This window comes from Podarcis pityusensis, assembly GCF_964106645.2.
Source record: "Podarcis pityusensis genome assembly, chromosome: 10".
In the NCBI taxonomy this organism is placed as follows: Eukaryota; Metazoa; Chordata; class Lepidosauria; order Squamata; family Lacertidae; genus Podarcis; species Podarcis pityusensis.
In genome coordinates this window covers 33,971,369-33,994,816 of record NC_138035.1, presented here as the reverse complement: position 1 = coordinate 33,994,816, position 23,448 = coordinate 33,971,369, and the positions used below count along the sequence as shown (strand labels likewise).

Genomic DNA, 23,448 nt, shown 5'->3' with positions numbered 1-23,448 from the left:
CTACATACTGCTGCATCACAACAGCAACTTTACACAAGGCCAACCAGTTAACTTACTATACAGCTCCCAACCCATATTGTTCCCCTTGAAGAGATCCACTCCCTAAAAGAATTTCACCTGCATTTCCATATATTTACCTCCTCTCCTTCCTCCCACCCAACCCTGAAGAAAATATCCTCTCCCTTTTACCCATCTCCATGGCAGGGTCAGGCAGACAAACTATCAGCTTCCTATCCCCTTAAATCTCTCAACTCTCTTTGACAGGGAGAAGAGGTGGTTGACAGGGAGCTCCTGGGGTAGGAAAATTACGGTACAATAATTTGGAGAAAGCAGTGGACCAATCAAGCAGCCAACCTCCAAGGAATGCCACCAATGAGGAGCCAGCCTTCTCACATCACCCATTGGCTCCAAACCACAGGAAGCAGACATGCACAACTGCCAGCAACCCACAGGGGCAGGCAGGGAGCAAGTTCTCTGAACAACATTTGCATTCCCTCAGGAAATTTCCCCTCGAGGTGGCAACATGATATGCTGTGCATTGGCCAAATCCCAGCCTATTATTTCCCCAAATTGTAGACAATTTTTGCCCCAAAGTGCCTCAAAATGGTGTACAGTATTCATGCACCCAGTTTGGCAGAGGCCATGGTTGTACACATATTGTCGAGTGCCAGTCTGGGAAGCCACCCCCTGGGATGTCCTACAAGTACCACAATTGCCTTCCCTAGTAAGAGATGACCTTTACTTCAAGGTGCTTCATGTTTCAACAACACATGAACATTCATGACTGCCATTAACCCCACCCCACTCCCCATCATGCATTGCAACTCCCCTCCCTTCCACACAAACATTTTCCCCACAACCTCCCCTTTTCCCATCACCGCCCTCAATCAACAAAACTTCTCGCCACAACTTCTGTTCTTGATCATTTTATTTTGGTGACTTTCATGCTACATAAAAATTAGCTTTTCTATAAAAAAGTATTACATTTTTTCCCCAAAATATTTCAAGGGTATTTTTTTAAATATTTGTAGGTTTTCTTTTTGCAGCGAGGGTTATCAGTCATCCCATATCCTCCTGCTGCCATCATCTTTGTTCTCTTTACATTAAAAATAAATATATGAGATGACAAGATTCAACACAATAAATCTATTGACTCTAACCAAAAGACTGGGAAAATCCAGGTTTTCCCCAGTGGCTGGAGATATCCACAAGAACATGGCACAGAGTGCCAATGGAATTTCACTGGGGAGGAACATTTATTTCTCTCCTGATTTCTGAGTCGCCCTTCTCTGTGAATGGGTGTGATTTCATAATGCAAAATAGCTGGAACAATTGGAGGAAGCTCCAAGAATTATGGACAAAGGTATCTGGGCAAATGTGAATTATTTTAAAACTTCAAACACAATTTCCCATCTCTCATACTAGAATTTCATAGAAATTTCTCAACTCTACCAGATTTAAATCTAAAACCTGAAAACAGACTATCTATACTATAACCAACAGGTCAACTAACTAGGACTTCTAACCAGAAGTCTTGACTGTCAATTCTCTTTGACAGACATATTTTGGAACTGTTTATGGCACTTTGGAGGTTGTTGATTGTGATAAATGCATTGTTTGATCCAAAGTTTACAATTACCCACCTAAATTGGAGTGAATTGGTTTCCAGTGTGGGTCTTGTTCACCCAAACACCACTTGCATGCATCTGGTTACATACATGGGAGATTAAGGAATATTTTGTTTTCATCTGTCTCTTCATCTTGTTCTGTATGAATTCCATACTCCCTATAAGTGACTACAGATGTTCATGGACCAATTCGTAACTTACCAGGTACATATTTATTGCTTGGTCTGCCAGTCAACTGAAACATCCTGCCAAGTGATGAATTTTATTACTACAGTTTCTAAATATTTCTGAGCAGATTAAGAAGTGTGGTAAATGTCTCATCACTTGACAGTCTGTTTCAGATGACCAACATTCCAAGTGTTGGAATGTATATGATGTGCTCGGTAACTTGCATAGGCTTCAGAAAACTGTCTTCCCCCTCTTCCCCAGTAATGTTAGCTCCAGAAAACACTGGAAGAAAGACCAATGGAGGTGAAGAGAAGGGCAAGACTGAGCTGTAATATATGTTACAATGCATTCAAAGAGAATGTGGCTCTGATTTACACAAGTCACTATGTGAATACCTATATGCATAGCTCCTGCTTCCTCCAATCCTTTCAACTATCACTCCATTCCCTATTATGAGATGACACCCACCCACATAAAAAGATGACTAAGAAATACTGTATATAAGTAAATAGCACAATATAATATTCAGGACCCTCAGCAATCCATGTTTGATTAACAGTACTCTATATAATCAATCATAGTGATTCTATGTATCAATCAATCAATCAGTCAGTCAGTCAAGCACACACAAACACACACACACACACCGTAAGGAAGCACTAGCTGAAGTAAATGTACAGAAATTAGATTTTGAATGAGACAACCTGGTGGATTTAGCCATTCATTATGGATAAGGATAGGGAAACTGTGAAAACCCATAAAAGAGAAAAGATGAAGAAGAGCATTGGGTCTTTGAACAGCAGCAAGCCTAGAATCATACAGTAATGCGGTTCATGCTGACGTTCCTTGCTGTTTTGGGAAATGTTGCTTGAAATTGTTATTTCTGTCAATTGTAAATTGTGTTCTCTCTCTATAATACAGACAAAAGAAGGAAATCTACATTTTTAGTTACATTCATTTTCAGAATCTCTTTTGTTTCAGATGAATCATTCTAACTTGGTCTCACCATTCATTCCACATACACAAAACATTCATTTTAGTCAGTTTAAATTATCAATTAAGCTCCATTTCAGTCTGGAGATTTTTCTTTTCTTTTACTAGTGGCCAAATGTTGGCAAAGTGCTTTTTTCCCACTAGGAAAGTTTTGTTAGAAATTTCCTAGTTAGTTTTTTAAAGGGAGGGGGCTTTCCAGATGATCAGTTTGTTAAAGCACATTCACAGTCCAGTCCTACACCAAGTTTGACATGCTTAATCCTACAAAATTCAGTGGCTTTAGGGGCCTAACTACACATTACATTAATGATGTGATTAGCAATCACATTGTGTGTTGTTAAAAATTAAATATCAAGTGCAGCGGAAACAACTGTTATCAGGATCCTTCCTCCTCTTGGCACAATCTCCATAAAATGCCCCCCACAACACAGAAATTACCATTGGGGAGGGAGAATCTCCACTGATGCCAATGGGAGCTTGGTATGTAATGCGAGTAGCTGTGCTGGGCAGGGAGGGGAATTTCATGCAAATTGCATCTGAGTAGAGCTTAACCCTTCTCATCCTGTGCACTCTGATCTTATTGACACTCACATCCCTGCACCTGTATTCTTTTTCAAAAAATAGCATGCAATGCGATTGTAAATCATCCTGTTAATATTATATGTAGTTAGGCTTCTGGATGCACAGAGTGCTGCGCAGAACTGGAGTGTAAGTGTGTTGCCATTACTCATTTGTGATATGGGATCTACATTTCTAGCATTGTCTCTATTGCAGCATTTCCACAAGCAGTGTAGGCAATGACCGCACATTACCTGCAATACCACCAGTGAGAAATGTGCTCACTTACTACCACAGCTCGTGACATTCTTGCATTTACAGTTTTCAACTATTTATTTTATAGAATGCCCTTGTTTACTGTGCACTGTATCAGCTGTCTACTGCAGTGATGGTGGAGCCATTCTGTACTAGTTCTAAACAAAACTTCAGTAAGCAAGGCAAACACATGTTGCCAATGAGGATGTTTTACGTGATTTCCCTTAAAAACGTCTTTGCTGGCTGCATCCTTTCCAGCTGTGCTTTTCGAAAGCTGTGAACAACAGAACTGCTGTCTCCCACAATATGGTGCCTCCTTCATCAGTGATTTTGGAAGAAGATGCTTCTGGAATCAGGGCTAGCATCGCTATATAACTAGAATAGGATCCAGGGTTTTTTGCCCCCTAATCATTGGAAAGGCCCCCACCCCACCCCAAATGAGAGAGCATGAGACAGAACAGCAACTTTCTGATGCACAAAAGACCAGAGAGGTATATTGCAAAGCTCTGCTCTCTAACAATGACATCTCAGAACTGTCCTACCATCAAACACATTACAAACACAGATTACACGGCCTCCCATCTGAACAACACAGACTGGAAACTATCTTAACGTTGTATTGTAGGCTACGCCTCCTTTACCCCCCACCCGAGCTCCCCTGACTTATCTAAAAGTATGCATACAACATGCACACACGTTTCACAGTGGTTTGTGTGTGCCTGCTTGCCTGTTTGAATAAACACAGTAATTGAGTCAGGCTTCCAAAGCCAATGATTTATACTAGGAACTAAATATTTGACTGTGAAATGTTATGGACTATAAGGAGACTTTGCTCCTGTCATTCCCATGCCTCTTATACCTCCTTTATGCTTTCCTTTTCCCAACTCTCATCTGTATCTCTAGGCTAAGGTGCATCTTAATACCAAAGACCTATGATTGAACCTCTCAAGTGTTTCTTGCTTAGGCGTAAAGCAGCCATGGGAAGGAGGAATTTTATCATGGCTGCAGAAGGATGGAGGTTCAACCCTTTCCTGGTGCTTCCTTCCCAATATGTGTATTCCCACCGAAAGCTTCTTTTTAGGCATAAAGGGGGGAAATTGGTCCCTGCAGTGCTTCATGCTGAAGATTGACCTCCACCCATACAGCTCTCCTATCAATCCACAAACTGGCTTTGGGAAATGAGAGGATGGCAGTAAATGCACCTTCCCACTTTCCCCAAATGACCCTGCCAGTCTTGCAACAAGACAGGATGTCAGGTACTGACTGTAATATGCCTTTTAGCAATTGCATTATTCAGCAAAGAAACACATTAGCCTAAATCCAAATCAGTTATCTGCTAGCTAGCAAGACTTAGCTTATGGCTCAAAGTCTAAATTTCATCCTGTTAAAGAGTAAAGGTGGCCATGATAATAGTGCAAATTGAACCAACAGTGTATGAACAATTAATTAAAGGGTGTTGATGGGTTTGCCATAGTCTCAGGAGTCACCCAAAGGGCATTCCAAGCAATGTTTCCTCTGAGATGTATGAGAGATTACTCAGTGATGTATGCACCACAGCAGTTGGTAGCAAGGCAGAAAGAAGCTTGGAACCAAGTGAAAGACGCCTGGCACCCGGCTGTGAATAAGGAGGACATGGCAGAAAAGCAAGGCGCTGTGCTGCAGACAGTGCAGCCCTTGGCTGCGAAGCAAAAGAGGCTGGCACACTAACAAGAATGATGATGCAGTCGATAGCTGAAACAGAAGCAGCACGGAGGGGAAATGTTGCACATAAGAGCAATAGGCAGTCACCAGTGACAATCAGAGGCATCTGTGACATACTGTCCACATACTGAATAACACATTGCCCTACATCTGACAGCACCATCCACTAAGAACATAAGGGAGTTGGTGGGTTATGGGAATAACAGAATCCAAGTTGCAGAGGGGCAAATTCTCCCACTTTTATGGAATGATGTTTGGCTAGCAAGGAATCCTTCAAATCTGTTCTTAATCTCTTCTGCCTATCATGAATTGCACAGAAAAATAGGCCACACGTTAGTCCTTCCTGTCTACAAATCTAGCTATATGTACACTGTAAAGCTACTCTCAGTCCACTTTATTCAGGTGGCAAATGTGCACCACGTGCACACAGGACTTTTGAGCTGTAAAATCAACCTTTCAGAGGGAGCCAAAGTCCTTTGCCACACCCACTGAGCCCCCAACCAAGAGCTTTAAACAGTTTTATACTTGGCAAAATAATAACTCATTCCACAAGGCTTTACTTTTGCTCTCTGCTTACAGCAAATCACAAAAACTAACACCTGCCTTTAAGATAAAACTATATATACTCTCAGCTTCCCTCTCACAAACTACAATGCAAGTGGAGCTTATATAGTTGCCCCTGCCTTTGTTGTAGGTCACACAAGAGTAGTTATATGGTCCAGAGAGAGGGAGGGGCGCAAGATTCCCCCTGCCCCTAGGCAGCACCCTGCGATTGGGGCTTGTACAAAGGGAGAATTGAACTTGAGCTAGGAAGATTGCAAATCATTGTTTCAGCTGCTGCTACTAAAACAAACAGGTTGGATTGACCTGCAAATTGCTACATAAATGAAAGGCACACAATAAGCATTACATAACATTATGGTAAAAATCAGTACAAATAAAGCTAGTTAACTGGCTAGAGAACTGGTCAACCAATAGATTTCAATTACCAGTTTTCCATGGGAAGATATTATTAAGCAAAGTTATTTCCAAATCAGTAAGAATAATACAAAGGCACAATGCAAATCCAGATGCTTTTAACTGAAAAGGCAAATTGTTGGGCTGAAAGGCTACCCTGAACCCCACTTTACTTTAAAAGATGGTCAGGCTGGCATGCGCCCATATCCCCACCCCAATACGCAGTTCAGAAAGCCAAACAAAACATTAATATCCTCATTCTGCATGTGACAGAAGGGTGAGGGCAGCTCCTTGGGTAACCTGCAGCTGCTGAAGAAAACATCAACTACCACGAGCCCTTTCTTTCTATTTTGTTTTCTCAGGGAAAACATTCTAAGGCCATTGTTTTCCACACCACTATTGGTAGCCTAAAACACATGAACTTGATGCTAAGAACATTTGAAAATGACCAAAATAAAAGGAGCAGGTGAGGATTATGTAACGCAGGAACATCCCTTAATGCAGTGGGGGGGGGGTGAGGAGGCACCTCTCTACAAACAAGGGGCGGAATCCAGCACAAGGAGTGCTCAATGCAGCTTGTGCGAGAGAATATTCTGGTAGGTTGTACTCAGCATAAACCTTACCTCCCAAATGGAAATCAAACCCTCAGACACCGAGCCTTTGGAAATAAAAGAAGGTCTGTTTCCTTCACCAGGGATAAGGAGATATGAGTCAGGCTGGCTCAGTGAAGAGGGGAGTGAACATTGGCCACTTTGTGGGAGGAGCTCATTATTCTGGCATGGTTCTGCCTCCACTGTTGAAGGCAGCAGGTGTCTGAATACCAACCACTGGGAATCAAGGGTGGGGAGAGGGCTGCTGTGGTCAAGTCCTGCTTTCAGGCTTCCCATAGGCATCTCATTGGCCCCTGTGAGATGCTGGACTAGCTGGGCCACTGGCCTGATCCAGCAGGCTCGCCTTGTGTTTTTGGATAACAAGATCAGGGTGTCAAAAGGGCTGATGTTAGACAACAAGGGCAGTAGCAAGAGGGAACAGGGGAGGGTAAGCGTACTAGATATACTTTTGATTTGATTTTGCACTTTTACAAAAGGGTGTTGAGAAAATTAGAGAGGACATAACGATGAGCAATCAACCATATAAAGACTTATGAACAAGATTTCTTGTAATAAGAAGGCAATTTTAAGGTAATACAATGTTAGATGGTTGAAATGAAGGCTGACAAAGTGCATTTGATGGGATTTATGAGGACCCTCATGAAAGAAAGCATGGTAAAAAGGCTTTGTGTCCATGCCTCAATTGTCAAATCATGCCAACTGTTTATTAGAGTCAAAAGAACTTTTCCAAGGAGATCACAGATGGTACACTGCTCTGCTGCTACCTGACTAGCTGAAGAGCAATACCAGGTGATTTCAGAAATGTACCTATTAGCATGTGGGTGGCTGGGTAACAACATCTGTCAATTATTTATATTTTAATCATATTAAATAATTAAAATCCTGCCCTTCCTTCAAATAGTGCAGGGTGGCATATCTAGGATAATCCCAATTTCATCTCTCCAAGAGTAGGCCATCTAGCAAGCTTCATGGCTGAGTAAGGATGTGAAGTACAAATCTAACACTCAACTCAGTCTACAACACTAGCTTTACTACCCACAATGAAAGGGTTCTGCTTGGAAAAGAGATGCCATCTTTAGATGCCCAAAATCACACATGCACAGCAAGAGAGGAGGAGGGGGTGAGGTGACAGCCAAAGAAGCAGCGTAGACTGGACAAAGAAATGAGGTACAAAACCACAGAAGAGATCTGAACCCACTTCAGTAAGGTGGGGTTATGGTCAGATTTGAACATGGGGAGTGAGGCTCTGACGTGGGTTTTACGTGGAAGATCCAGAATAACAACCTGCTGTGTAGGAGGGATATTAGAAAATGGCTTTTCCTTGCAGAAGAAGTGGGTGAAGAAGACCCTTGAACAATGTCAGAGAAAGACACACATATCGAAATGGTGGATGTTACTAACATCCTAGGAAAAGGAAGGGAGAGAAACATGGGACAGTTTTCAGAGGAGAGAGAGGGGAAAAAATAAAGACAGACAATCTAAGGAAAGGGGTAGCCTGGTGTTTCAAACATATAATCTCAAACATGTAATCTCTAGCTATCAATACATGTTCTAATTAAGGAAACTATTAACACCCTTTTCCTCCCCACCCGCCACCAGCCCCCAAACCTCCCCCAACATGAGTCCCTTTCTTAGCACACACATAGAACATCCAGATAAACTTCCCAAACTGGCAAAAGCAACCACTGAAACAACTTCAAACACCACAGACCAAGGAAAACCACAACTCATAAGTCAATTCCCCCTTCCCCATGCCTTTGCTTAATATGGAAATACTGTACATATAAAAAAATTACCCTCTTCCCCCAACCTGAATATAGCTGCTGTAATTAGCTCCTGTACATATGTACACTTATATTTACATATAACCGCAATCAAATAAGCGGATGATATATATGGCACAACATGAATACATAACATTAAAAACAATGTCAGGAAATGTTGCATTGTTTCTGCTTTGATAAAATGCTTTATTGTGACTAAAAAGAGTCAAAAATGTTTGCTGAAATATATTGATTTTGATGTTTGAGATGTGTCCATACATACTCAGGCTTTTTGCTGAAGTTATGTGAGACCTACATATATATTATTCAGCTTTTTAGTATGTGGTGTGTGTGTGTACACACAAACACCAGTGTTTATGAAAGAAATGCAGTTAACTCAGTATGGAATAGGTCGGACCTTCCAAGAACTTAACTGTGGTATTCATTACAACCACTTGTGATAGGTTAAATAAATTAAATTATGAATAACTGATAACACAGATTTTATCTTGAGCCCAGTTCAGATGATTGAATTGGCATGATGGGCTTGCTGACCAAATGGATCCAGCTCAGTCTGACATGTGGTCAAATCGTTGCATACCCCACAGCTTCGCAGATGGCATGACATGTGAGCTGGGTATGGTATTAAGCTTTAGCACGGGCAGACCTGAACCTGGATCCACTCACTCCACCAACACATCATGGAGGAGGGCAATTTAATTTGAAGCTTATGGGGGTGCCCTTTGTCTATGCCCCTCCTTGGCTCACTGGTCTATCACCAAGCTGGTCTGGTTGTGTGAAGTGATCTTCAATCTTCATAGCACTGCTTTGTTGTTTTTAACTGGACTTTGCTAATAGAGAATATTCTAATTTTGTCAAGATGTACTCTACACTAATTCACATTATTGTCAACAATAAAGGGAATTTGGTAACATTCAGAGGCTGGAAAGGGCGGGCCTTCAAAGTATTTAAAATAAAAGTTTTTAAAATGTGGTGGTTTAGTTTGAAGTTTGTCTGGATAGGTGCCAGAAATGGAAACCCATCCATAATGAAAATGATGCTATATGTCTGGATCTATAACTGGCGGTTATAACCCTAACCAACTTTTCCAGTGGTGAGGGTGTAGGGAATATTAAGAACAGAATTATGGCTTGGAAGCCTATTTGGCTACAAACTGGAAATAAGCCCTTGGGGGACAAAGCTAGTGTCCCACTAATTACTTTCTTCATATTCGAGCAGCGTCCAGAAGTAGAGTGGACGTTTTCCACTTGGACAGACCTGGTATGTTCAATATGTAATTGTAGGGAAGCACTTATGGGAGAGGATGCAAAATGCAAGCTTGAGGGGTTGAGGTCCTCTTCTATTGTTGCTAGGAACTTCAGGGCCCGATCTTTCAGGTAGCTTCATGCGCATATATCTGATGGATGTGATGGAATGAAACCAACACAAGCCCCATTTGGGAGCAGGTGGGCAATACGGAGTACAATCATGAATATAGGCTGCCAGCTCTTTTGGACAAGAAGGGATACGGCCATGCTTGATCTAAGCAAACTCATGAGGCATACATGTTTGTTCTGACAACATCCTGGAACAAAATAGTTCCTCTGTGCAACTAGCCTCTGATTATCCTAACGATGACTGTATTTAGGAATGATGTAGATTTTTATTAAAGGAATTTGAAGAAGAATTCCCAGTGGCAGGAAGTGGGTTGTAAGAAACTGTGATACCTGTGCCCAAATTGGGATTGTGTTGGATTTTGGCAAGTATGAGAGATACTAGTTGATTTACATGTGCAGGGGAGTATGGGGTGGGGATGGAGAGGGGCAGTATACTTTTTAAAACCTGTAGATTAGTGTTGATGCAGGGACAACCCATTTTCTTTGATATGTTTGTGTCATGCATAATACCCCACTCACCAAATTTATGGAGCACCACACATTATGGCAGGATATAACATAACATAACATGGTGTATTGCTACATTGGCAGACATACCACCTCCATTAAAGAATGCCAGAATAAGTGGTCCGGCAGCATGCCATACTGATGTCTAACAGCATGGGAAGTCTGCCATTCCCCCACCCCACCCCATCTTTTCCTCCTTTATACCATAACATTTATTACATACATATTGCCATGGCTCCAGAAGTATGAGCATTTAGAAAGTATTTCAATATATCCTCCCAAAAGACATTAATGGCAAGATATGCCAGACTGAAAAAAAACCATACCAGTTACATTATGTATGTTCAGGTACAGAACCACTCACCCATGCAAAACAAACACCCTTAGTTCATGGTGGGTGGGGGGAATCAATGTTATGAAATGACAGCAATATTAGGAACACACCCCATTTTTCTAAGAGGAAGAAGAAACTGGGTTTCTGAGCTGATAAACATTCACTTTTGTTGGCCTCTCGTACAAAGTCTCATGTATTTTTTTGGCAAGTTAAGCAACCAACATCACAGCCTCCATTCTAGCATAAACAGCACCTGCTGCTAAAATTTCCTGTTATGTTCACTCGATTATTTTTAGTGAAATAACACTCGGAATTTTAAATTACAAAATTGTAATCAGTGTTCCAAGAAAAGTGTGTGTGTGTGTGTGTGTGTGTGTGTGTGTGTGTGATCCAACCAACCCTTTCCCTCTTGGTCAAATTTCAAGAGAAAGAAATATGTATGTTTCAAATGAAAGAGAAGGGGAAAGAAAGCCAGAGGCTCATTTCATGTGTCAAGGCAATACACAAGACACCTGCAAATGGATTGTTGTTGAAAGTCCTCCAACATTTCCTGTTATCCTTAAGCAGACAATTTTCACACTCTGTGCACGCAAATTAAAATTTGTAAAGCACTTTAATATTATCAAACCTAAACACTATAAATGTAAACATGTCATTCAACGTTTAAATTGAGCTAGGGTCAGAGAAAAAGGTTATAAGAAAATGTGAACCATAGTGAACCGTCATCCAAAACAAAGATCTGGAATCATTCTGAGAGTTCAGTTAGCATCTTTTTGGTTTGTTTTTCAGTTTCATTTTCTCCGAAGTACCATTCTCAACTGTATTTGGTTTCAGCTGAGGGATGGGAATACTGACATAGCTGCCAAAGGCAGGCTTAATCAGTAGGATCAAACCCAGCTGCTTAATAAACCTTAAGAAGTACTAGTAAACTGAGATTTCCCAGTCCCAAGGTTTCCAAGCCAACATTAACTTTGGAGAAGTCCCTGTAGTGTTGGGTGATGATCTAAACTGAACATTCAAAATGATGGTTTGCTTCATCACCAAGGGAAAACAGCACAATGCCCAGGACCCAGATTCCAGAGAAGGGTTATGGTATGGAGTTTAGAATCAAGCAAGGGAGATATAGTGTGCTTCCATTAGAACATGAAAGCCCTGCTAGCAAGGCTAGAGGTGATCTAATATATTTTCGAACCATGAAGAAAAAAGGTGGCAGGTGTGTAGATAGAGGTATTCAATGCATGCAGTTTTCTCTCCTTCTCCCCCATTTTTAACAGCCTGGGCCCACATCAAACAACTTCCAGACACATTGCCTGAAAGTTGCAGGGATGGGAGGACAACCTAAAATCCCTCTTCTCTCCAAACCTGAATATTCACAAGAAGAGAAGCACTAGTTTGTACAAAATGTAATAGAAAAGAAAACCATATTTACAAATGAAATGAATGCCTTCTCAACTGCTCTTGTCAGAGGGTTCACTCCATGTTCTGCAGACTGCTAAGCAAGCATTATTTTCTTTACAGGAGAAAGAAGAGAGGAACAAAAAGGCGTTCTACTCCTCCAACCATAGAGAGGGCATCCCTCCTTCCATAACTTGCTTAGTAAATCCAGAGGAGGTGGGGGAATCTGATTTCACAAAATGTTCAGGCCCTTCCTCCTGGCCTCTGCCTACCAAAAAAACAAGGCCTTCAGTTGGCTTAAATGCAAGAAAGGTATTAAGATAAAGCCAAGTAGGGTATGGTTGGAAGGATACATGAGAAGAGAATCAGCTGCAGGAAATGTGGCTCGAAAAAGAATGGCTGCTTCCAAAGCTCAGGGCCTGTGCCTGTCCATGCGTTCAGTTCTACTGCAATGTGCCCAAGATAGCCGAAGAGCACTTTTCACAGTCCTTTCCAGTTAGGAAAGCAGAACAACAGACCCATGAAAAAGTGAGGTGCTTTGCCACATTTTTGGGAAGCAACAATGGACCTGTTGCCCTTACCTGAGGGTTCCTGCTGTAAACGAAACAATATCGCTTCTAACAAGTGTCTCATTTTAACTTGCATTTACAGTTATTCCTCCTTGGTAGCCAAACTGCTGTTATCAGTACTATATGCACTGAGGACAGGGCCAGAACAACTCTCAAGATGCTAAGTGATACCGCTTTTGCACTTTTGAACCTGCCGGTCCCCTTCACAACAATATTCCCCACATCTTTCCAACTCTGCTCTCCAGTCGTCACCACAGCATCTGTAGGATCTGATGATTCATCTCCTCATGCCCTGTGGAAGACAAGCCGTGTATTTCCACAACACTATAATTATCAAATATAAGAATATATTCAATAAATACACATATACACATGTCTGAGTTGTGCTGGCCCTATTCCCACCACCACCACCACCGCCTTCTTCCACTTTCTACTCAGAGGAAATACAACATCAGCAGAGAAAGCCTTTCCATTATTCATCTTGCTCGTGTTGCATGATATGCTAGAGGAGGGAGCAATGGCTGAGCCTTCTCCCTGCCAGATTAAATTCATCAGAACAACTGTGGAGCTTGAGTTGCCAGCCCTGCTCTTCTTTTCATTCACTGCCCTTTATGTTCCCTTGCATTGGAAAGGTTTGCTCTGCTGGGTTTGTCTACTAAATATCGTAGCGATAAGAAACTCATGTTGTTATGATGGTTCATGTCAATTAATTTTCACATTTAAGCTTGTGCATAAACCAACCCATATTTGATATTTCACCATTTCAAAATTAACAAGTTGTTCATGAGTAGCACAAAACCTGCAACAAAACCTCCCCTGGGACCCCAACATTTGAATTTTCCCAAGACTTTTGCTGAAAGTTTCACTGGCATTCGCTTTTATCATTCCAATTCGTCTTTCAGAAGTGACCTCACTGGGTTACTGTTGACTGGTCTACTGGCTAGATCTGCATACATATCAAACCTCCCCTCCCCCTGGTAAATATACCAAGATTTCAATACATTTTTATCTTCAGTATATATATATATATATGTATATGTATATATGCAACTCCATATTTCAGCCTTTAACCCACAGAGTCTTCACAAAAGAACTGAATGATTTTTTGCATGTAATCAACATAAAATGCATTAAGTTGATCCCACACTATTCACGTCCCATCAATTTTGCTTAAAAGTACATATGTAAGAAGACCTGTATCTTCTTCATGCCCATTCTATCTCTTCCATTCTCCGCCTCAGGCCACCTTCTCGTATCTGTACTAACCATCACAGTTTGGCGCCGAGAAAACCCCAAACTCTGCGGCTATTGCTCCCACTCGTATGCTGGCCTCTCCTCAACCATGCCTTTGCCTTTCCCAACTGTGAAAACACAAGCTAAGCTACTAAGCTCTGACATGTGATGGCCAGGAATGGAACTGTGAGTGGAGAAATGAAAAGAGATCATTGGGGATGGGGGATCTGGGGAAAGAAAGAGGTGGCACTTCGCATCAGCGCTGCCTAAGCAGAACTCCAATACTCCACAAAGAAAAAAAGAGTAGCAGAAGAGTAGCAAATGGGAACTAGGTCTGAACCCACCACCTGCCCCTCCCACACGTTGCATTTCCAGCACCATCCCCTCCCATGCTTTTCCCCATCACTCAGACATCAGACTCAATACTGGAAAGTTTCTCATAAACATGCCCGTTGCTGGAGCCATTGAAAGCCCTGGGGTTTTTGTTGTTAGGCACACAGGGGTTGGACTGGTTCCCTATACAGATGTCCTTCTGGAAACGGGCTGGCACAGCCCCATGGAGGGCCGAGACCACCGGCTTGTTGGTGGTGACAATGGCTCGGAAGTCTGGCCTGGCCTTGGGCCCTCCTGCCACCACAGGCTGCCTGAAGAAATAGGATTTGCTGCCGTGGAGCAAGCACTGGTCATCCCCAAAAGTGGGGATGAAAGGGTTTTGAGTGACCCGGTCGGGGTAGAGCGACTTGCTGAGCATATAACCACCACTAATGCCAGGATTGTTGTGGTGGTGGTGGCTGGTGGCGGGCACTGAGGACTTGTTGTTGGCAAAAGTGGACTCGCTGGCTGGCATCTCAAACATGTGGGCATAGGGGCTTCCCTCCAAAAAGCGGCCCTTGTCCTTCAGGCTGACGCTGCGGGGGGCCAGGGCGGCGTCTTCCTTCTGCAGATCCACAAAGGTGTCGTAGGAGTGCTGCCGGCGTAGCTTGTTGCGATTCTTCTTCTGCACCTTGGAGGCAGAGTTGGAAGGGCTCTGAGGATACTTGGTAGTGGAGGTGCTGGTTGCCACGGGCACAGGAGCAGATGGCTGATCCAGCTCTTGGAGGGAGTTGTCCTCACTGATGTCGTAGAGGTTTCCAGCCTTCTTGCAGGCTTCACACCGGATGCATGGCTGGCGGGTGGAATTCTGCCCCACCACGGTCGGAGTGTAGTTATGCAGCTTTGATGGGCAACTGCGGCAATAGTTAGCGCCAGGGCGTTCCTCCCAATCGAGATTGGTGAGGTTTTTCTCCCATGGCGCTGGTACCCCACTCACAACACTGTGCTTGTGCTCATTGTTTGCTCCAAACTCCCCCGACCCGTGTTTGTGGTGGGTCCTGTTAGTACATGTCCCTGCTCCCCCTATAGTGTCACGCTTGAAGTCATCTCCCCGCTCTTTATAAATATCCGTCAGATCCACATGTTCCCAGTGCGGTGAGTTCTCCTTAGCCCGGAACTGGTCCAAATAGAAATCCCGTAGCCCTTCCTTGTCCCTAAAGTAGCGCTTGTGGTCAGGGGAACGGGGACGCCGGCGATAGGCCAGTTCAATCTCATCAAACTCTCTCCGCGACTTGGCCGAGGCTGGCCGCTTCTTTAGACTATCTTTATACTGCTGTTTTCGCCGCTTTGCAGCGTTGCCCTCAATGTTGCCATAAGTCACGGTATGAGTCGATATGTCCGAGACATCTGAACGGATCAAATCGTCATGTGCCCCTCCACCGCTGTATCGGTCACTCTTGAAAGACAACTTGCCATAAAGGTCACCTAACTGGCCATGTTTGGCCGGCGGCAAACCGATATCTAATGGCTTCTTACTGAGAGATCGAGGCTGTGCGGAGAAGGGTGGATTATCACAGTCATACAGTCCATCGATGGAGCTGGCGCTCCCTATGCTATGGGGGCGATGGTGGTGATGATAATGGTCTTGGTAAACATTGCTTTCTTTCAGCTGCAGATTACCAAAGGTCCTTTCCACCTCACTAATATAATCACTGAAGAGGTTTTCCTCGCAGGGGGGGTTGTTATAAGACTTGCAGTCGGAGTGAGTGAAGCTACGGCGGTGCTCAGAGATATCGTAGACAGAGGATTCACGACGGATAAAATCCAGGGCACTTTGTGGTGAGCCATTGACACCTGAAAGGTTTGCCATGTTCTTTGCTGTTCGGAGCAGGCGCAAAATGTTGGAATGGGTATTGTTCATGGTGGCAGTGGGGGAGTTCATGGAAGAATGGCGGTCCTCAATAGCCACTCCATGGATGCAGCTGTAAATACCCTGCAATGGGGGAAAGCAAAGGGAGGTTAGCAGAGGAGCATTCCAGCAGGGGAGATGCAGAGCTTGGAGGACTGAGACAAAGAACCTTGTCCTTTGCTAAATAGGATCCTCAGTGGGATATCGTTGGGAGATGAGACAATCTAGACACTATCATAATGGTTCTTCCACTTTTAATCTTCCTCCACCTTTGCCCCTCTATCCCTTGCCCTTTCATTATTAAATTGCAATAAATCTAGAAACTTATTCAGACCTTTATTGAAGTGGTTTGGTTTTTTTAGACATGGTTGCAGATGTTTCTTACAGATCAGATGCTCAGAGTGCTGTGGTCAGGAGTACTGTTTAAGGGTTACACCTTAAGCACTAGCTGCAGGATTTGATCACTGTTTTCCAATGCCCTGGTAAGCGCTTCAGACAGTTTGTAATCATGCACATGAGATTATTCTGAATCTCCAACTATTGCAGATAGGCCATTAGACAAGCCTTTGATCCACAGCACTTGTTTACATTTAGTTTCTAGGCGTGATTCAATGTGATACTTCTTACTTAGAATACCTAAAAGAGTCCAACTCCTTCCTTTGCAAATATTCTTTAGCTTACAAATTTTGGAAACGGGTCTGAGGAAACATATAACCAGTCAGAAATTTGAGGCTGTCAGGACATGACTTTTAGAGGTACAACATATTGGTTCACTTGGCACAGTTTCCTGACCCTCTGCATAGCCTCTAGTCATTGTTATTCATCTTGATTACAGACTCTGACCCACAATTGCTGTATGAGTTCCAGCTCTTTCTCCCTAGTCCTGATAAAGAATTGTATAAATTAGGAAGTTGTACAAAATAGATTTTCCCAACCAGAATTATGCTGTCTTAATACTTTGTCTGAGTTTGACTTTTCTGGTCAAAGAATTCCGCATTTTAAAAGCATCCTAAAAATGGATCAGAGTTTTACAATTAAGAGCCTAGTCTGTTAAGCAAAGAAAGTAATGATGAAAAAATCCACATTTTAACAATGAACATTTACATTGTCACCTCCAAATCATCTTTAATCCTAGGAACTCAAACTGATGAATTTATTAAGTAAAAGGCAGCTTATGCAGGAGCATCTGATTCCTTAGTGCAGCATCACACAATGTAATAATATTGGCTGGGATCTGTCAATGCAGCCTTGTGCAGTTCATAATCTCTAACTGGACAGAGAAATGAACTTTCTTGTATGTTTTCCACAGCTCAAGAATTGGAGTGATAACTAGTAGCAGGGCCTTCTTACTGGTGGTGCCCTGGCTATGGAATGCCACCCCTCAGGAAGTTCTGCTTGCCCCTTAATTATTTAGTTTTTGCTACTTTGAAAACTCATCTCTTTCTGCAAGCATTTGGAAATAATTGGATTTTTCAGGCTCTGATCTAATGATAGCTGCTGTTTTAATGTTTTTAATGTAGTAATATAATTGTGTGTTTGTGAGTGAGAGAGAGAGAGAGAGAGAGAGAGAGAGAGAGAGAGAGACAGACAGACAGACAGACAGACAGACAATTTGTTGTGTAGCTATTGTATGCTACCATGAGATTGTTACTGCTGAAGGGAGATAAAAAAAATCTACTAAATAAATAATAATATTTGAAATAATGAAAGGGAAAGAATTTTGGAATTCAAGGAAATTCATATAGAAATTATTTGCTAGAGAGAAAGTTTCTGATCTAGGTGTCCTTTGTTTCTGTCAGTAAAATCTACTCAGAAACATGGGAGGGGGGAGTTACCTAAAAGTCAGAGTTCTACACAATGTTCTGCCCCAAAGAAACCCCCCTTCTTGTTTTGAGTCTTTCATTATGCTTCTCCAAGACATTTACTCTGAAGCAAAGCTGAAATAGTGGCCACTCTCCAACCCCTGAACCAACACTTGAAAAAGTCTTGCTGTACCATTCAGAGACCAGGTCCTGCCTTCATCCAAGCTCCTCTTATAGTGCTGCTTGAAACAGGTGGCTTCCACCTGCTGCATGGCAAGGATGCTCTTGTTCTTTCAGATAAATTACCAAGAATTACAGAAAACCTTTTCACACCTTGTTGAAGAAGTGGCTGAGGCCACTGTCCCAAGAATTTAGATTCTCCCAACCTTTCAAAGTTCCATTTTCTTTTCCTAGATTTTCTCTCTGAAGGCCAAATGCCTCTTACCTAGAGGCCAGAAATGACAGCCATAGGCACAAGGGGAAGTAATGAGAAAGGCTAGTTTGAGGTCTAGAAGCATAGTAGATAAAATTGCAGAATAATAAAACTCCAAGCCTAAGTTGGCTTGGATGGAGGGAACGGTCGTGATGGTGGCTTTCTTTCCTTGAGGCTGAAAGTACTCACCCTGCTGATGGAGAAGACAACGCCAGGTTTGCCAGAGCAAACGCCCATGAAGCAGTGGCGGAATTGCCAATAAAAGAGATGTTCACAGATGAAGGTGATGAGGCTGAGGGCCATGGCTGCTCCCAACATATAGAAGACTCCGGCCATGTTATCGATGTCCAGCTGGCTGCTCATTACCTCGTTCTTCTCATTATGGCAGATGCCAGTGAGCCAGAGAGCTTCCAGCTCCTCCATCTCACCTGGAAAAGATGGGTGGGAAGGAAGCAGAGTGAACAGTGGGTGAGTTTTAAGCACAGCTTTTCCTCTCATGAGCCACTATTTAGAAAGGAAAGATGCTGCCCAGGGCTTGTTTTTCAGCTGGAACTCACTGGAGCTCAGTTCCAGCACCTCTCTGGTGGGTGCCATTGCCATTCTAAGAGAACAAGGGAGGCATTCATGGTGAGTTCCGGCACTTCTTTTTCTAGAAAAATAGAACTGATCCTCCCTAACCCTCCAGTCCTCTAATTTCATTGCCACTTATGTTGGATTTACCTAGCCGGAAAACTATACTGGGGCAGTGGGGTGGTGGGTCCACATATAAATTAATTTTAATAAATAAATAATAGCTACAAAGTAGAATAGCCACAATACACCAGAAGTTCATAGTACGGGTGAGTAAAAAAAAAATGATAGCATTGCTGCTGGCTAGTTGTTGTTGCTTTTGTCTTAGCATTAGTGGTAAGTAGGGGATAATAGCTTCACTCAATGGAGACGCACTCCTAGTTCCTCATCCAGATCACTTACCATCACCAAAGAGCTGTAGGATTGCCAGATCCACTTGCCGCTTCCAGCCTGAATTCTTCTGGATGGCAATGCCGTAGCCCGTTGAAGCAAAGACCTTCCCACTCCCAATTGTCACCAGCTTGCAGCCTTCATCTCTGCCAGCCATGTAGTTTAGCACAGCTGCATCATAAATAAAAGCATCCAGCTTCCTGCATGATGTCAAGAAACAAGAGAGAATGAAGTAAAGAGAAGAGTCTGTGCAGACCTAAATCATGTGATGCTGAAGGAAGTTGAGAACTCCCATGTGACCTCAGGTAACCAAACACAGAGGAAGCCAGGCTGAACAATTGCTTGGGCACAATCAACATTGAGATGAAGGCAGGTTGTAGCATCACCACACAAATCTGCAGCATCTTCCAATGGCCAGTGGTCAGAGATGATGGGAGTTTAGCAACATTTGGAGGGCCACAATTTAGTTAACTTTGATTTAAAGATGCCTATGCAGCCCATGTAAACAATTTCATTTATGACTGAACAACACTTTCTTCTTCAGCTTGTGAATTCAGCAGCATTTCTACCGTAACTATGTTGTGAATTAAGAAAGCAAAGCAGACCATTTCCCCAACCAAGCAGCTGGAAAGATAGCATTAACCAAAATGTAATTATTCAAATTAGCTTCAGCCAGGACCCCTGCTTGTGGGAAGAATCCCATAGGCATCTTTAAAGATGACAAGTGGTTAGGAGATCAAGTTATGTCTCCCTATGAGGGCAGTAACGTTAGCTTTATGGTGTCCCACTAACCTCAAATGAAAGAAAGAAGAAAAAGAATCAGTGCCCAATTGGAAAAATAAATTACAGTGGTGCCCCGCAAGACGAATGCCTCGCAAGACGAAAAACTCGCTAGACGAAAGAGTTTTCCGTTTTTTGAGTCGTTCCGCAAGACGAATTTCCCTATGGGCTTGCTTCGCAAGACGAAACGTCTTGCGAGTTCTTGCGAGTTTGTTTCCTTTTTCTTAAAGCTGCTAAGCCGTTAATAGCTGCTAAGCCGCTAAGCCGCTAATAGCCGTGCTTCGCAAGACGAAAAAACCGCAAGATGAAGAGACTCGCGGAACGGATTAATTTCGTCTTGCGAGGCACCACTGTACTAGTCCCAGCAATAAGTGTGTGTTTGCACCAGCTACATTTTGAAGCATTCAATGATAGAATTGCTGCCTTGTTCTGTTGCACCATGAAGCATTTACTGTCTTCATTGCTCAAATATTTCCACATGGATTTACATAATGTGTAGTTTGTCTTTATATGAGTAGAAAGGGTGGCATAGTGATATTCCCTTCCCCTCCCCCTCAAACAAGAAAAATAGACCCAAAGCTACCCTGTCTGGTCACCTGGAAATTATCCTTATTTGTTCCAGGTTATCAGGTGAGTAGCAGCCTAGCAAGACAAATAAAAACTTTAATTTGCATTCTCCAGGGAACAAACTGTGTATAAGCAGTCCTCCCTCCACCAGTAGAATAATCTGATTTCTGGGCAATGTAGAGGAGGAAGAGGAGAGATAGGAATTAATAACCTCAAATGTAATGGAAAAATCATAGCTCGCCAGGTGGATCAGAAGGTTTCTGGGAAAGCAGCAGCTGCCCCCAAAAAGAAATTTGTTGAGAAATAACATGGCAAGCCATTTACATAGGTGCAGAAGTTGTATGGAGCCTTTGCAAAATGGTTCAGTTATGGTTACCTGGCACACAATAATTTAAAAGTTCTATTCAGGCAACCTGAATCATGCCTTGCAGCAAAGCATAAGTGGGGCCCTTACCCTCTCCCATTATAAAATGTGCACTGACTAGCTGTACCCTAGTATCCACATCTGCAGGGAGGAAGCCTCTGAGGCACAGCGTGACATGTGAAGGCCTCTTCCTTGCAGACATTTGTGCTTTATGTGCAGATGCCAAAGACATAATGGAAATATATTCGTTGTATGCAAAAATGACAGCTATTGAACATAGAAGACCCCAAAGAGGTGAAGTGATTCTCCACAACTGGTTTTTCCTCAGAAAATTGCTATTCTGTCACTGATGATCTAGACTCCTTCATAAAACACATGTGACATCAAGAGCAAGGTTAGTCAGTGTAGTACTGCTGCCAGTTTATACGCTGATACAGAACACGAGCTGAATCAATGGAATAGGGCTACCTGTGAGTTTACACAAGTATAGTATGTGTGTGTTTACCATGGAAAAGATGCAGCCCTCATATAATAGTGGTTAGGATCCCCAGCTTACTAATATTTTTATATAGCAATTAACATTAGGGATTAAGATAATATCATAGTTATTTCAATAATAAAGAATTTTAGGTGATGTCTAGCCACAACTATTGCATTGCACTTAAGGCAATATTTCCAGCAGCTAATCTGCTTTTCAGAAAGTCTGCATTGATGTAAGAAGGGGAAGAATCATTGTTATATTACTTGCACATATCTAGCCGAAAAGAACAAAAAATAATAATAATGGATGAGATAAATTGTTCTTGACAACGTTGTGGTACATGGATTATACGCAATGTTTTAGCAGCAGGAATATTAGGGAGAAGGTTCTTCAAAATCCCAAGAGAATTACACACAGGTTTACATTAGCAACCTTATTCTTTAGGGAAGAGGCAATCTCACCCTGTCTTTAATGAGGATAGCGCATCTCCCACCGATCTTTGGTTGAACTTCACCATGTAGGCATGCATCAGTTCGTAATTGTTGCGAATGTTCCTCTCTGTACTGCCATTAGGAACTGTCCCAAAGCGGAAAGGTGGCGAGAAAGCATTTGGGTTTTGGAACTGGAGAAAAAGAGAGAAAGAAAAGCTCTCAAGTTGTTTTCTCAGTGGTTATTTGAGAGAGAACCAGATTTTCTGGGATATCAAGTTGGTAGTTATTTCAGAGCTTTAATGGCATGTTGGAACCAGGCCACAGCATGCCATGCATAAGGACTGTAATCCAAGAAAGCTATACATGTTCATGAAGGAGAACCATGCACAATGCAGTAGCTTTATTTGATATTTTCACTGTAACACGTTATACTGCCAAAGAGACAAGAGGCTGAATTAAAAAGCAGTACAGCAATTCCACTATCAAAACCAAAGCAGCGGAAACAGTGAAATCACCTGCTGCATTTGCAACCACATAGAATGTATTTCAACTGTAATATTTGTTTTAAAGCTGACACAGAACAAAATATTTCCCTAAATAGAAGAATATTTTCTACTACACTGTTGAAATTATCTTCAAATGTGCTTGCCAATCCTGAGATGGCAGACGGAATGACTAGCCATTTTTAAAAAATTGACACACAAAAGAACATTCTAACTTATAATAGTGGTGTGTAGACGAAGAGATGCAGCTATGCAAGTATAAGTAGGCTTAGACATCCTGGATAGCTCAGTTGCTTAGAGAGTATGATAATGCCAAGGTTGCAGGTTTGTTCCCCATATGGAACAGTTGTATATTCCTGCATTGCAGAGAGTTGGACTGAAATGATCCTCAGGGTCCTTCCCAACTCTACCATTCTATGATTCTATGTAGAATGCTCACGATTCCCATTGGCTGAGTCCACTGGCGTTACCAGTGTCAGGGAGCAAGTTTAGACATGCATAACAATATCCATTAGTCCACCTTTTTACTTTCTCCTATATAAATTGATTGCTGCCAAAAAATTTTCTAGGGAGGAAAGTAAACTGCTGCATTTGAGGATATTGGTACAGTGAGAGGGCAAAACTCTTCCCCAAAACTGAATGGCCTAGCTCATACTTGTTGGGGTCTCATTGTGTGTGCAGTGGGGAGTGCAGTGCATGTTTGTAAACAGAGGTACACTATATTACATACAACCTCATGAGTCTTTAGTATATAGAAACTCCCTTCCACTCATGATCATGACCGACATTTTACATGCAATTCTCTTCTGGGACCCAAAGGTAATAATAAATAAAGAA

The 23,448-nt window shown here is 42.4% G+C and overlaps 1 protein-coding gene across 15 annotated transcripts in view; it reads right to left on the bottom strand.

Moving 5' to 3' along the window:
* Positions 1-11,365: 11,365 nt before the first annotated feature.
* Positions 11,366-23,448, bottom strand: part of GRIN2B (glutamate ionotropic receptor NMDA type subunit 2B) — a 292,093-nt gene continuing 280,010 nt past the window's right edge. For all 15 annotated transcript variants that reach the window (XM_080971223.1, XM_080971212.1, XM_080971213.1 and 12 more), the window contains 4 exons: positions 22,139-22,299; positions 19,498-19,685; positions 18,715-18,953; positions 11,366-16,374 (listed from right to left, as the gene is read on the bottom strand). In XM_080971223.1, coding sequence (XP_080827349.1) covers positions 14,476-16,374; positions 18,715-18,953; positions 19,498-19,685; positions 22,139-22,299 — 2,487 coding nt within the window. In that variant the 3' untranslated portion in view covers positions 11,366-14,475. The remainder of the gene's footprint in view (positions 16,375-18,714; positions 18,954-19,497; positions 19,686-22,138; positions 22,300-23,448) is intronic.